The sequence below is a fragment of the Sinocyclocheilus grahami genome, unplaced genomic scaffold, assembly GCF_001515645.1.
Source record: "Sinocyclocheilus grahami isolate Dianchi unplaced genomic scaffold, SAMN03320097.WGS_v1.1 scaffold93.1, whole genome shotgun sequence".
Taxonomy (NCBI): domain Eukaryota; kingdom Metazoa; phylum Chordata; class Actinopteri; order Cypriniformes; family Cyprinidae; genus Sinocyclocheilus; species Sinocyclocheilus grahami.
This window is the reverse complement of record NW_015505272.1, coordinates 776031-792133: the sequence shown is the minus strand read 5'-3', so window position 1 is coordinate 792133 and position 16103 is coordinate 776031. Positions and strand designations below refer to the sequence as shown.

Here is a 16103-nt window from a genome sequence, read left to right as displayed (position 1 = left end):
AGGTTTGCCAATGGACGGCATAATTGTCTGTGGTCATTTAACCTGTCAAAGGTAGCTCCTGTGGTTCTCAAATTGGTTTTAAGAGCAATAAATTAAAAAGACAACCAAACTACAGTTCTCCTTCTGCCAGATAAATCTTTGCTTTTTTTGTTTTTTGTTTTCCCTGCATTTTTGGCACTACTATTCATAAAACAGTGGAGAACAGGAAAATTTTTCCATTACAAAAAAAAGAAAAAGTTTTCCATTATTTTCTGAATTCCATTTTAATGGTTCCGTTAAATTTTAATAATCAAAAGCATCTCCAATTAATTTATTTTATAAAAAAAAAAAAAAATCTTATTTTTTTCAGAAATTTTGCACATTTACATTTTTTTCCTAAATAAATTCTGGTAAATAACATTTCTGGTAAATACTCCTTTAAAAAGTTTTTTTTGATTATAATTGTATTATTAGTAGACTAGAACACGTGGATATGTTGTCATTCTTACACTATAATACTGAACTTTCATTTCAGTGATTTCATGACTATGAGATGGACACTTGCTTCTTGCACACTGTTGCACTTTACTTTTGCTTTTAAAAAAGGATTTCATAGAAATTTGGATTTCATTTGGTTTAATAAAATAGTTTAATAAAATATTCTTAAGTAAAATTGTTGATATTTTGTGGGAAATTAATCGTTTAGATTAATCGATAAATTAGTCTATAGATTAATCGAAATAAAAATAGTCGTTAGTGGCAGCCCTAGTTAGAACACCTTAGAAACCACTTAGAATTGTCCTGAAAATGACCCACAACACCCTTTCACTGTGTTGGGAAGTTTTACAAGGACAAGTGCCATCCAAAATCTAGTTGTTTTTGTTTACAGATTTTCAGTCATCAGTTAAGTCTTTATTATTTAATCATACCTAAAGTGACTAAAATTTTACATCAAGCAAGACATGCCATTGTAAGTGTAATCTGCTTTTTCTCTGTTATATTTCGTTCAGCTCAGTTCATCTCACTTTCACTGTTGTTTGGAGACAGTTCTTTCATCACTCCAGGATGTCATCTTTCAAGGGCATTTACTTAAACTCTTCTAAACTCTTTTCCCACATTTGTCTTTCCATGCATTTCTTTGGTTTATGTAAGAAATCCTTTCATTCACTGTGCTCTGACCCAAACAAACCAGACTCTAGGAGACGCAATTATTTTCTACTGATGTAATCAGATGTGCGAGTGCCAAAGTAGCAACTTATTCCTACAACTTTCTTTAAAGCTCTTTAAGCTTTAAACATTTAAAGACACTTTGCACAGTGGTTCTTATCAGTTTTTTTATTCACTGTTTTTCATCTTTCATTTTATGCTGTAACATAAATAGGTACAAGCAGTGTTTTCTAAAGGTGCATTTTGCATTTGGTCTTTTTTGTCTCTTTCCTGTTGTGAGCCTGTTGAAAACACTGGGACCCCAGATGTAAACTAATCTGAAACCGCAGCATAGACTGTCTTAGCCTCAGCTGCAGGGCTCTGAAATGGAAGTTGACCTGCTGAAAAACAAAACTGTGGTTAAACTTCATTACCGCCTGTAGCTGTTGGCTTTGAAAACAGGATGGCTTTACAGAACATATCCTAGTATCAAGTGCTGATCTTGCAATACGTTATTTCTAACAGACCAAACCACAAGTCTCAAAGGCTTGCACAATAGTGCACAGTATTATATGCTTTCAGTAGGTGTGGCCCACAAGCTGAGAACTTGGCAGCAAAACAGTAGTTGTTATCAGTAACAACTTGTAGGTTCCTAGTTCTAGTTTTTTATATGGGGTGTGAATGTTTCTCTGTCAAGTTACCTAGTGTAAGAATATGAAGAGCATGTGAATGCTTATATAATGTTGACATAATGTTGGTCCATTTTCTAAATTCTTTCTTTTCTTTCATTTTCAGACCTACCAGAGGCATTATAAACTTGTGGATAAAACTGACAATGTGATGATGGATAACGCAAAACCAAAGCATGAGTCTAAAAGCAGTGACATTCACCACCTTGACTGGACAAAGCCATTGGATACTGTTGAAGATGCAGCATCCCAAGAACAACACAGGACAGAACCAGAATCAAAACGAGAATCAGAGTGCACCAACAAGAGCCCTTTGTCAGAGCCCAACACCCCATTCTCAAAATCGCAAGTTAAAAAGGTCACAGACAGTTCATCGGGAAGTCTCTTTGCTTCTGCCATGTCTTCCCCAAGCACTGACTCACTAGAATCATCTCCAGTTGATACAGTAATGAGCCCACCAGCTGACTCAAGTCTGTTCTCTTTTGGTAAAGACAGAGGTTTGCAGGAAGTCACTGAGCAAGTTTTTGGGAACATGAAACGTAAATATGTAAGAAAAAACCCAATGAAGCCCACACATAGTTTAGGCCTTCAGTGGGCCAAAAATATGGACAGAGATACCGAAAACCAAGATAGTGCTAAGGAGAAACAAGCATACAACACTGATAAAAGTGAATTTGAGACAGAGGAGCCTGAGAAGGCAAGCAATAGACCAGATGATGAGAGTAAGACATCAAGCTGTGGCACTCATCATGCAGATGAATCTAGAAGTAAAAAGCGAAGAAACCGAAAAGTAGGTGACGATAACAACTTATCTGATGCACAAACCACACAGCAAGCTGAGAAGACTGATAAAACTGACCAAGGGAGCACAAAACCTAAAATTACAAAGAAAATGGGATACAGTGCACCAAAACAATTTGGTGTAAATTTGCGGGAGAGTGAGGAAGATGGTGCTGAGACGATGACTGATTATGTTGAGATGTTTCAGAATAGGCAGAGGAAAACACCAGTTGGGAGACAAAGATCAGTGATTGATGCCGACAAGCAAACAGAGGGTAGGCAATCAAAGGTCAAGGACAGGTGGTCTTATTTAAAGACCCAGAACTCCTCTCCTCATAAAGACTTGAATCAATCTCTGTCCATTGAAGAGCCACCCTCTGCCTTCCCTATTACCCCATCCAGTCCACTCTACACAAACACAAACAGTTTGACAGTCATTACCCCAGTCAAGAAGAAACGTGGCCGGCCCAAAAAACAGCCGTTACTTACTGTGGAGACAATTCACGAAGGAACTGCAACAAGCCCCGTTAGCCCTATCGCCCAAGATTCATCCAGCACTTCAAAAAGGAGAAAGAAGCATAATATGTTGAAATTGGTGCAGTTGGCCTTCAACAAATCCCCTCCTGCACAGCAGTTAAAACTCAAGAAATCAGGTCAAGAAGGTGTCCTTAAAAAGAGGGCAACTAAGAAAATGAAACTGGTTAAGATGCAGAGCATTTTGAATGAGCTTTTGACCACTTCTAGTCCTGGCAATCTTGCCTTGAAGTCCAGTGTTCCGGTTTCAAATGCCATGTCGACTGTGGCATCGACAATCGAGGCCCGTTTTGGCAAGCAAATCAATGTCAGCAAGCGTGGAACTATTTACATAGGCAAAAAGCGGGGAAGGAAGCCCAGAATCGATCTTCATACCCAGCAGACTGAGCACAAAGCCAGTGATAAGCACCCTTTGCCTATTTCCAGTCCATTTGAGAACCCTCTAGTGCCTTCTAATACATCATCCACAACCGGAATGCCTTCTCCCAGGGTCATGCATTCTCTTTCTTCTCACTCTGCAGCAGGTGGGATGGCTCACCCTGCCACCACGGATACCAGCCAGCATGACCTGAAGACAATGCCAAATCTACAGCCTATCAGTGCATTGCCCATGAAAACGCATAAGGGCTTGCTTAGTAGTAACTGGAAGCTGTCTCCCCCGAGACTAATGGCCAACTCACCATCCCACCTGTCTGAAGTGGCTTCCATCAAAGAAGTCACCCTATCCCCAGTTAGCGAGTCCCACAGTGAAGAGACAATCCCTAGCGATAGTGGAATTGGCACTGACAACAACAGCACATCAGACCAGACCGAGAAAGGCCCGGCATCCCGCCGGAGATATTCATTTGATCTTTGCAGTTTTGATGCCGCTGAGACCGCTGTTTTAGAGGCAAAGAGCAAAGCAGCGAGGGGGCACTACCAGAAGCGTGTGACTGGAGTCGCTGTGGAAAATTTCTTTGCTCAGGAGAGCCTGAAGAAGCAGAAACATCGGAGGAAACGCAAGGCCCTCCAGAACCGGGACGACCTGCAGTTTATGGCTGACCTGGAGGAGCTGGTTAGCAAATTCCAGGTCTTCCGAATCTCCCACAGCAGCTACAAGTTCTACCATGAGAATTCCTATCCCAGCATATTCCGTCTCAACTTTGACCAATGCTATCCTATGCCATACTATCCCTACGACCCTGTGCACTATCTTCGCAGGAGCTCCGATAAGTCAAAGAGGAGGCGTGGTCGACCAGCCAAGTCAAACGAGCCAATATCAAAGATGCCTTTTATTCAAGGGTTTGGCTGCCCAATGCCTGGTGGCAATTACTATGCACCCTACGCGATGCCTTACACATCCATGCCTCTTGCCACAAGTATGGTAAACATGGGCTATTACGGTCAGTACTCTTCACCCTTGTACTTATCTCACGCTCTTGGACCTTCAGCCTCTCCTCTCATGAGGCCACCAGTCCCTCCACCAAAGTTCCACCCTGGTGTGTCCTCTAGTCTCGCTGCTCCTAGCAGACATAGAGTGAAGAATATGCCACATGAGATGCCTTCATCTAGAATGAGTAACTCCCATCACCCTTCAAGCAGCTGTATGGAAAGTGTCTGTCTCCACAAACGCAAGCACAAGCACAAGTACAAACACAAAGAGGATCAGTACATCCCACAGAGGGAGGACCTCGGCGGGCTCTTCAGTGGAACCCAGAGTCCTGCCTTCCTCAACCTCTTGAATGAGAGATTCGAGAAGAACTCTCTGTCCAAACTGAAGGAGAAGCAAAGAGGCAAGCAAAGCACAGATGCTTTGTCAAAAGCTTCCAGGAACTACTTTGAAGTAGACACGCTCTCATCATTATCCTTATCTGACTCTCAGCATTGTAAACGCATTCGAGGAGAGACACTGAACAACTTCCTGAACATCTGCACTAGACAACCGCACGAGCGCATGCGAGCCAGCCAGGACCAGTCGCTGGACTTGTTCAAGGGGCAGCACTTAGGGGATGATGATTCTAGCATTCACATCAGGAGGCATGGCTTGGAGGACTTCGCAGCATACAGAGAAGGAAGCATGGCATCTTTCCAAGGAGCCAGAGAACAGAGGGCCGAGCAGATATACCAGTGCTCCAACACGGCTTTAGCAGGTAAAAAAAATATACATGTATATTTTTATGTATACAAATGCAAGATCAATACAAGACATTGATTCAGTTATTTTTTGTTAGGTATTATTTTGGTTTACCACGCAGTGATTAGTTGGATACAAGTGAAATTGTGTTCTGCTTTTAAGTATGTGCTTTCTGAACACTTTGTATGCTGTTCTCAGTACATCGGGCAAGCAAAGTGTAATGCATGGATGGAGACAACTATAATTCACAAATTTCTCTTTCCTCCCTTTTCACTCCTGCCTGCCAATGGTTTTTTCTTAGAGATATATTATTCACACGCTTTGATTTATATTCTACAGACATGCAATAAAAAACCTTGCCTCTTGTTAAAAGAGCTGGAGAGAAGCCAGAGGTTTAATGAATCCAGTCTACTCCACTGAAGGGGAATTGCAAGCCCTAGGCACAGTTAGATTACATTTTCACTCCCCTAGGGGAACTATGAGGATGACTCACATTCTGCTTGCTACCACCCACCTCCATGAATTAACTCGATGCTTCAAAGAGCTAGTTTGTTGTACTTAAACAGAGAAATATGACATACATCCCCCCTAAGTGTACATCTGTGTTGATTTCAAAGAACAGATTTAGATAAGCATGTTTTGACAATTGCTTTTTTATGGCAGTCACATTTTTTGCCAGTGGCACTGTAGCTAGCATGCAATAAATTGCAGCAAAATGAGGGTTTTATATGCTCAAATTTGCATTTAAGGTCACATCTCATTTACGATTAATTAGTTCTATTTGCTACAGATTCACGGCATGACGACAGCACCTTTTTTATAATAAGGCTATTAATCATTGCGATGGGAGTGTCTAGTTTGGAGCAGATATTTTTCCATAAAAGCATTATATCATGTTGCCTAACTTTACTATGTCCCAATCAAAGCTACAAAACAATCAATGTAACACGTACGTCTGTGTGTGAGGATAGACAGATAGATGGATAGATTGAACACATATTATTTTAATTTTAGCAATTCATTCTGTCTGGGTTCTCATAGGTACATTCCACAAAGAATAAGGTGATGTAAAATGCTAAATAAACGTCTTCATTAGAAACATCCCCCAGGCTTTTGAAAGTAATTCATCATACATCAGTGAGCACATATGGTACAGATTGAAATTCTGACGGGGCTCTCAATGTACAGATCTTTCAACTCTCTAAACCCTCTTTAAGTAAGGCAGACTTTAACGTAAAACTTAATGCCACTCATTTGCTAGCTCAGGAATTACACAAAGGATTTCCCTTTGATCGTACTGGTATAGCGTTTCATCTTTCTTTACACTGCATACAAGTTATGCTCCTACTTAGACTCCAGCAAGCAAGAAAACCCCTATTAAAACCATTACTAATGCCAGTGCATGATGGGTTTTCAAGCAGGTCTGCACCCGCATTTGCTTAACGTAGATTTTGTGTATTAAATGAGTAGCTTGCCTTGAAAGTCGACTAGAGAATTTGCAGGGGCAAAAAATGTGATCTAACACCACTGTATTTTTTTGTAAAACGCTTACCTTTGAACTGTGGAATTCGGTTGCCATGGCAACAGGAAGTAGGCCTCCACTACCGTGTAGAGCGGAGCTGTGGGGACAGTGGTGAGGCAAGTCCATAAATTGGTTCCTCTAATGAAAACATTGTGCACAGGATGCAGGTAGAGATTTCAGGGAATAAATGAGTTGTGACACTCCTTTTGAAAATGAATGTCTCTGTCCAATGATTTGTTGGCACTTGGGAAGAGTCTGCAAGTTTCCCAGTGATAAACTGAGGCCAGAGAGGGAAGAGCTCATGTTTAGTCAGGCACACATTTTACTTTATTGAAACCAAATGGGCTGAAGGAGCCCATGCACAGCTGGTTAGTGACCCATGCACCAATTTTTTGTTTGTTTTGTTTTAACTTACATCCAAAATAGCCCTGGTGAGCTTCAATTGAATAATATTCATCACTAAAACTGAAATGCATCGTTTAGAAAGTGTGGTTGCTGTTTGATTTAACGATGCTCTTAAATGCTAAATGAGAGATTTGATGATGTATTATGAATTATGGCGCATATCCTGTTTTTTGGTTTGCACAGGTGCACTCTTAAGACAGTCTTAAGAGAAACCTGGAAATGTATAGAACGCCCATGATCTCGAACATCTTCCACAATTACAGCTCTTGTTTGTTTTCATGGAAACCTACCAGATGGAGTGGCAATCAACAAGAAAAGAGAAAAAGAGACCTCTCCAGAGATATGAAAAGAGTGCAGGAGAGATCTTAGATGTGGAACACACATTTTAGGCAGCTTTAGGCTGTCTGAACTCATTTCAAACAAGCCTGCCAGAAACCCAGCATTTCCTCTGGTCTGGGCTTCCTTCCAAAGCTCCAACGTGAAGTGTAGAGGCAGTAAATTAATCACAAATGTATCTGAGGCCTCATAGTTTATTACTCGCATTTACAGACGCATCTATTCACTGTGAATGTGAGCACTGACTATATTCACTGATAGACTGATAAAGTGGGAGGTTCCTGATGTTTCCTTATTACGTGCATGGATGTAGTTATCCACATGTCTAGTGTTAAGTGAGCTGTTGCTTCATGCCTCTCATGGGGCATTTTTCACGTGTTCGCTTATTAACGCTTCGCTGTTAGACTGACAGCCGTTAATGATAAACGGCATGACTCAACAAGCTTGGCTGTATCAATTGCTATCAGATCTCTGTATATACAGGAATATTTATACACCAGCTAATACAAATTAGAGTGTTGACACATTGGATTGTCACATCATTAATAACAGAAAGTTTGTGCTGCATACGTCATGACTCACTCTGGGGTCTTGAGTTTACTTTAGAAATATCACTGCTTCAGCTAGTGAGATGATGTGCAAATCAATTATATTCTAACAAACGACTGGCCAAATGTTTACCAGACTGGCTTAGCACATATTTCACAATCAGTGTCTCGCTGTAGCCAGGGATGGGAACCATGAAAATTTTCATTATTACGGTTTTGATTCCTCTTTAATGATTCCAGTTCCTTAATATTTCCGTTAATGATTCTTTTAGTACTTTTAGGGACTAAATATTTGGAACAAAGAAATGCGATTCTGTTGCCAAATGATGATATAATTGTAATAATAAATTATTTTTAAAACGTTTTTGCAAAAGGACTTTTTAATGTCTTTTTAAAAGACAGGCGGTGTTAATGCAGTCCAATAATTGGCCTTAAAGGGATAGTTCACCCAAAAATTTAAATTCAGTCATTAATTACTCACCCTCGTGTCGTTCCAAATCCATAAGACCTGCGTTCATCTTCAGAACACAAATTAAGATATTTTTGATGCAATCCAAGAGCTTTCTGTCCCTCCATAGACAGCAAAACAACTAAAACGCTCAAGGCCCAGAAAGTAGTAAGGACATCATTAAAATGTTGTTATGAAGCTATGAGAACACTTTTTTGTGCACAAAGAAAACAAAAATAATGAGTTTATTCAACCATTTCTTCTGTTCCATGTCAGTTTACACCGTGCGTTCACGGCAGTACCACAAAGCATGCGAGTGCATTCCTCTGATTATCCAGGTTCTACATAACGCCGGCTTCTGCATCAGCAGGACCACACGTATGCGTTGTGATACTCTCGTGAATGCGTATCAAAGTCTGACACAGAAGAGAAGAAATTGTTGAATAAAGTCGGGGGGTTTTTTTCCTTTGTGCACAAAAAATATTTTCGTAGCATCATAAAATTAAAGTTGAACCACTGATGTCACATAGACTATTTTAACAATGTCTTTACTACCTTTCTGAGCCTTGAAAGTTTCAGTTGTGTTGCTGTCTATGGATGATCAGAAAGCTCTTGGACTTCATCAAAAATATCTTAATCTGTGTTCCAAAGATGATTGGAGGTTTTACAGCTTTGGAACGACATGAAGGTGAGTAATTAATGACAGAATTAAGATTTTTGCATGAACTATCCCTTTAAGGACACACAGTCAAATGAACAACCAATTACCGATTAAAATCTCACAGGTAGCTGTCATTCATTAGGAGCAGTTTATTTGGGAGTCACAACTGTGCTGTATATTTAGTGAAGTATTAGCGATGTTGCTGTGACACTGAATAAGTAGTGCAGGAAACCTGGTCAACGCAAGTGTTTCATTTTGTCATTCCGGAAACAAAAACCGTTATTAAAATCCAAACAGTCAATCACTTAGTTCTGTTGTTGTATTTTAAAGCAGAACTGTTTCTGAATAAGCTGTAGCTTGTCATTCTCATTTATTTATTTTGTCCTTTCCTCTCCAGACCCCAGTTCCTACAAGAGGAGGCACAAGCACAAAGAAGTGGACGAGATCCAGTGTGACATGCAAAAAATGTGTGCCTTCTCCAAGATCCTCACCACCAAGAAGAACCTGGATCACGTCAACAAGATTTTGAAAGTCAAGAGGCTTCAGAGGCAGGCCAAGACGGGGAATAACATGGTGAAGAGACGCAGAGGGAGGCCGAGGAAGCAGCCGCTTTCTCTCGAGGAGGGATTCCTGGGTCAGATGCCAGTTCTAGAAAAGTGTGTGGATCTTCCTGGGAAGAAGAACCATCACACCCGTCTGGTTCCTGCTCAGCTTGAGTTCTCCAATCACGACTCCATCACAGCCGCCATCGAGTCAGTGGTACACATGGCCAGATCACAATCCACGCAAGGAGGCAAGCACTGGCACAAAGTTCAGCCAGAGCTCCAAATCGAGCGCCCAAACCGCAAAGGAAGAGGGAACAAGAGAGAAGAAGCTACTGTCACCTCACGTTAGAGAATTAATGACGGTGCAGTTAGCCTTGTGCTTGGGTCCTTGTATCGTTTTTTTTTTTTTTTAATCTGAATTCTACTGACACATTTTAATGGGCATTCGCTGAGAATTTGGATCACGGTTGTGGTCTAAAAGCTCCGCTTTTGGTTTGAACAATCCTATTACATACTTTTTTATTGGTCTCTAAGAGACAAACTGAACATTTACTCTCCCAAAGCCCATAACCATGAGGATGTTGAAACTATGGCTTTAGCCATAATCTACCAGCACATGTAAATGAACTTCAATGACAGTACTGTGCACTTTTTTCTTTCTCGTTTTTCGTTTCACTCAAGCACAAAGCACAGATCTTCTGGCAGAGGTTGATTTCGAACAACAGGTCACCGGTAACTCACTGCTAACACACACGCTTACATAGGCTTGCCTGCGCTCAGGTGTGTTTCAGGCATACTAATGGCAATACTTTTGGATGAAACCCTTTTCAGTGATGTTTTGATGGCTATCAGTTCACTGTACATAGAAACATATTCTACTAACATTTCAAATTCAAAGTATTTTAGATCTACCTATACTGTCAGCATATCAAATCAAAAACCATATAAAGTTTGAAATGTTGTTTTGTTCTGTTTTTAACCAAATAGATGTAGAAAGCTTGTTCCAATAGAAAGAAAAAAAAAACTATTTAGTCGTGTAATCTTAACGAAGTGGAATCACTGCAGATCGAAGGCTTGTTGATGACACAGGACATCAAAACACATCCCAGTAGTTCACAACAGGCTCGATGAAAAATGCTACGGTTGCATTTAAAACCAACAAAGCACTTATTTCTTTTCTTTCTTTTTTGTAGGAACAAGTTTGAGTGGGCTGAAGTTGTACACAGTGTCAGAGTTGGTTTTTCGCTTTAAATAATAGTGAGCCATCTGGATGATATTTTCATGATCTGACTGGAAATCAAGGTCTTATTCGAGTCGCCTTCTCCAGAGTCTCTTTCGAGAATGTGCCTGCTCTTGTTAACGAAACAATAATAGTATGTCTATATACCTGTCAGTATTAGATATCCACATGACCAAAGTTTCAGTGTAGTCGTGTATCATAGAATAGATGGGTTTCAGTTTAGCTGCTCGTGTATATTACTATGAATGGTGTGGTGGTGTGCCTATTTGTCGATTAGTCTGTCGTTTGGATTGGAAAAATAAACCCGAATGTATGCTGGAGACTATTTAGGTGATCGTCCTGAGCATAGGACATCACAAACTAATCAGACACATGTCCTACGCTGTTTTAGATTCGAGTTACTCTGATATACGCGATAGATTTGAATGTTGTCCTAATTTGAATAGCTTTCCACTTGTTAGTTTTTTTTTCATATATGTGCCTTATGTTTGTCTATAAATCCATAACATGGTCAGGTACTAGAACACATAATGGCAAGATATCAGTCTTGAATGTACATACATATCATTTGCTGCCTTGGTGGTAATGTGTTTATGATTTCAGTACACCTTCTACGGTATAATAGGCTTCATTTGAACTATATAAATACATTTATATACACATATATACAGTTCAGTGACCAGACACCACATCTAGTACACCTGAAGACGCTCAAAATTTCTCTCTAACCAAACCCACGCAGGATTTTTGACATGAATACATGCTTATTTACTATGCATCAGGTTATTGCTGTGAATCCACTGACGCATAACTTTCTAGCATCAACTCCTTTGTAAGCTTTCTGTTAAACGAAGTGGTCTTACTGATATCTGAAGTCTGAACAGTGCTAAAACTGACTATCATTTCTTTTGCAATTGTCTAGGGGAGGAAAGTCAACCTCGAAGCAGTGCAGCCTTAATCAAATGTTCATTTCGACAAGTTGTAGTCCCCTGTAAATAGTCTACCATCTGTGGGTTGCTGTATAGCTGCATGAATCATGCCTAAGAATCATGTCAAAATGTTGCACTCGCAGTTGTCCAAAGCAGGACGTATAGAGTGGCTAAAGACGCCATGAAGCATTCTGTCCTCGTGATAACTCGCAGTGCATTGAAGCTAAAAGAAACAATATATGCCGGCAGCTATTTGCCTCAGCCAGTTGTACTGGACCTTTTGTAGGATGCGTCCATTTGCGCTAAACACCTGCGAACATTGCCAAAAATGTTGACCTTTTATTAGTGCTTTAAGCACCGAAAGCTATGTTTTCAAGCAAAATGTACACCGTAGCAGTTTTCTGAAACATGATTATAATAGGTTAGTCAAACATGGCTTTGGTAACAAGGCCTGGCAGCTCAAATTTGCTCGGCTTCTATGATTTTTAAATGCCAGATATATTTTCTCCACCAGCTGATAAGTGGTGCCTTGTGAAGTTACATGTATTTTTTTTATGTTCCTGCTCCTAAGCGACTTTGTGTCGAGTAAACATTACCGAGGTCACCGAGAGAATGTCATCATCCACTCAAACGTAGTGTTGGTATTCTAGTTTGTATTGCTATTAATGAAGTTATAATACAAGTGAAGTGTTAATCGAAAGTAATATTCCTAACAAGGACACAACAGAAGCTCTTATCACTCTCTAAATTCATACATATGGTGTTACGACCATTTTGATTTCTGTATCTGCATGCTCCATTTGATTGTATGCATACAAATTTTGGAGAAGTCGAGAAGTATTGAATTTCGATTTGAATACGATCTTATACATTGTTTGATATGTTTTTTTTTTGTAATGGATTTTAAATTCATAAAGCATTTTGTACATTGTATGGATATTAAAAACAGCAAATAATGGACATATATAGAAAAGAATAAATACTGATATACACAAACATATGCATTGTACATAGAATGTATGTATACACATTCATGTTTTGTGTAACTGTGTATACAGACATGTTTATAAATACAAGTACTAGCCTGTACATATGTACATACATGTAAGCTTGCATGTGTTTGGTCATGTTTGCCGTTCATGATCTTGTAGTTTTATTTTTTTATTTCTTTTTTTTTCTTACTGTAAAGCTCATTTGTGCAGCCATCTCCGGTGAGCAGTATTGAGCACTTACAGTCGATCTTGTTCATGTCATTCATTGTGCAAAAAAATAATAAATGAATTTATCGAGAGCTCACTTCAGTGTCTTTGCCTTTTTCGCATAGTTGTTGATATTCTAGTGATACTGAGCAAACGGTTTATATTTTAGAATATTTAACACTAAGTTGTACACTGTTATTCAAAAGTTTGGGCCAGTGAATTATTTTTTTTTATTTTTTTTTAAAGAAATGCTTTTATTCAGCACTGATGCGTTCAATTGATAAAAAGTGATAGATTTTTTGTAACAAAGTAAAACTCTTTAATATTTCAAATAAATCAAACTTCAAATAGATCAAACTTGATCAAATAATTAGTGCTGTCAAACGATTAATCGCTTCCAAAATAGAAGTTTTTGTTCACATATTATAAAACGGATAGTTCCGGTCCTTGATTCTGATTGGTTGAGCCGTGTTCGAAGCTGTTGTAAATTACACGACAAACATACACCTTTGTTTACTTCTGTGTGTTGCTCGGCAACCACTTTGTTGGAACCACAACTGTTTCTGAGGAACTACATTGTTTGGTGAAAGATTACTGTTTTTATTAATATCATTACACTTAATTTGCTCTGTTTTATTCTGTGAAACCTTAATATGTATATGGAATAACCGTTTTATAAAAGCAATAAGCCCCGTGAAGCCGTGGTTTACAGTGAATTTATAACAGCTAAGGGGGTTAATTAATAATTAACTCTGCTTCGCGTCGTGCCTAACAATGTCCCTTAGCTGTTATAAATTCACTGTAAACCACGGCTTCACGGGGCTTATTGCTTTAATATGTGTGTGCTTACTGTCTATATTTATTATGTGTATATAAATACACACACATGCATGTATATATTTAAGAAAAATGTTGTTTAAATATTATATTATTATTTATATATATATATATATACCTGTATATATGTGTATGTATATATATATAAATTATATGAATTTAACTATATACATGTAAATACGTAAATATTTTCAAAATATATACTTTGTGTATGTGTATTTATATATACATAATAAATATACACAGTACACACACATATTATGTAAACAAAAAACTTTTATTTAGGATGCGATTAATCGATTGACAGCACTCCAAATAATCCTTACAAATGCACCGTTTCCACAAAAATATGAAGCAGTTTAAATGTTTTCAATATATAACTGTTTGAGCAGCAAATCAGCCAATTAGAATGATTTCTGAAGGATCGTGTGACACTGAAGACTGTCGAAAATTCAGCTTTGCCATCGCAAGAATAAATTACATTTTAAAATATATTAAAATAGAATATAGTTATTTTAAATTGTAATAATATTTTACAATTTTTATCAAATAAATGCAGCCTCAGTGAGCAACTTCCTTAAAAAAAAAACTAAACAATAAAATCTTAGTCAATCTGTTGTATGGTAAATCACTTGTGGTGATTTCTAAAAGTTTTGTCACTTCACAGATCCTAGTTTTCATCTGTATATGTTCCTTTACTTACCACTGAACTGCAAAATTACATTTAAAATTGAACGAACGCCATATTAAAAATGCGAAGTGTCAATGTTTGCAGAGTTGTCTTCTGTACCTGTAATTGGTGTCAGTGTGCAGAGTAGGACAGGGAATCCCCGCTCATCAAGCTCTACACCTCATACAGTCCCTCTCACTGCATAGTAGAGATAAACGGATTGGCCCGAATCCCAGCCGTTGGTTGGTGAAGGCGAAGTGAAAAGCATCTAACCATAGGCCTGTGCCTCTGTAAAATTCCTGTTGCCATGGCAGCTGGGTGAACTGCCCAAATATTCCAGTGCTCCACTTGGCTTGAATAAAATGTCTGAAGTCAGGCTGGTGAACGCGAACTGCATCTGCAACGCCGCAACATCTCGTCAATATTATGTGTTGTGCGGAAAATTTGAGACTGTAATTTCTGTTGAAAAGTCACAATTGTGCTTTGAAATAGAAAACAGATGACAGGGCTCTGGCTATTAGAGGTAATGGGGGGCAGATGATAACGAGGGTTGTTTGTGTGAAGCGTGTTGTCGTGACTCATCTGTGGCACTACTGCTATGCGTCGCTCACAGCATAGCCATGTTACCCCTAAGTATGTGAGTTAAGACTTGACATACCTATAAAAAGATAAATAAACAAGGCAATTGACATCGGCCATTCACATGCTGAAAAATGTCAGCTAAAATAAAATGTACACTACTAAGTACCTTCTTGACCATCTGCGCAATAAAATATAGCAAGCAATTATAAAAATATATATATATAAAATATATAAATTTTATATAGTATAATATATATATATATACAGTGCACAGCATAAATGAGTACACCCCCTCTGAAACAAATTCAGCAATTACTCTTTGCTTAGAAGACATGTTATGTTTTTTTTAGAGATATAATATTCCAGCAAGTCTGCTTAATCAGTTACCAAAGAGGTATGTTAAAATTATTCAAGAAAATACAATTTTCTTATCAAAATGATAAAATGTTGTGTTGCACAAATGAGTACACCCTCCTGAAAGTTACTAAATAAAACAAAAAAATTCTGGTGTAAGGTTAAAGGGGTCATATGATGTTGATAAAAAGAACATTATTTTGTGTATTTGGTGTAATGAAATGTGTTTATGCGGTTTAAGGTTAAAAAAACACATTATTTTCCACATACTGTACATTATTGTTTCTCCTCTATGCCCCGCCTTTCTGAAACGCGTCGATTTTTACAAAGCTCATCGGTCTGAAAAGCGAGGTGTGCTGTGATTGGCCAGCTATCCAGTGCGTTATGATTGGCCGAATACCTCAAGCGTGTGACGGAAATGTTACGCCCCTTACCATATTGTGATGCCTTGTCCCGGCCGGAGCGACGAGACAACAACATTAAAACCCATTCTAAGCGAGGCATTTGTTGCATCCAGTGGGGACATAATTATTGATTATAATGACTTATACTGTCTTTTTACGCATTGCGTTGCACCGCAACGCGT

The 16103-nt window shown here is 38.7% G+C and overlaps 1 protein-coding gene across 1 annotated transcript in view; it reads left to right on the top strand.

The window, feature by feature from the left end:
- Nucleotides 1–11509, top strand: part of LOC107587504 (SET-binding protein-like) — a 76679-nt gene extending 65170 nt beyond the window's left edge. Inside the window, exons 3-4 of the mRNA XM_016275307.1 lie at nucleotides 1921–5257; nucleotides 9559–11509. Of these exons, the coding sequence (XP_016130793.1) occupies nucleotides 1921–5257; nucleotides 9559–10055 (3834 nt within the window). The 3' untranslated portion in view covers nucleotides 10056–11509. The remainder of the gene's footprint in view (nucleotides 1–1920; nucleotides 5258–9558) is intronic.
- The last annotated feature ends 4594 nt before the right edge of the window (nucleotides 11510–16103 follow it).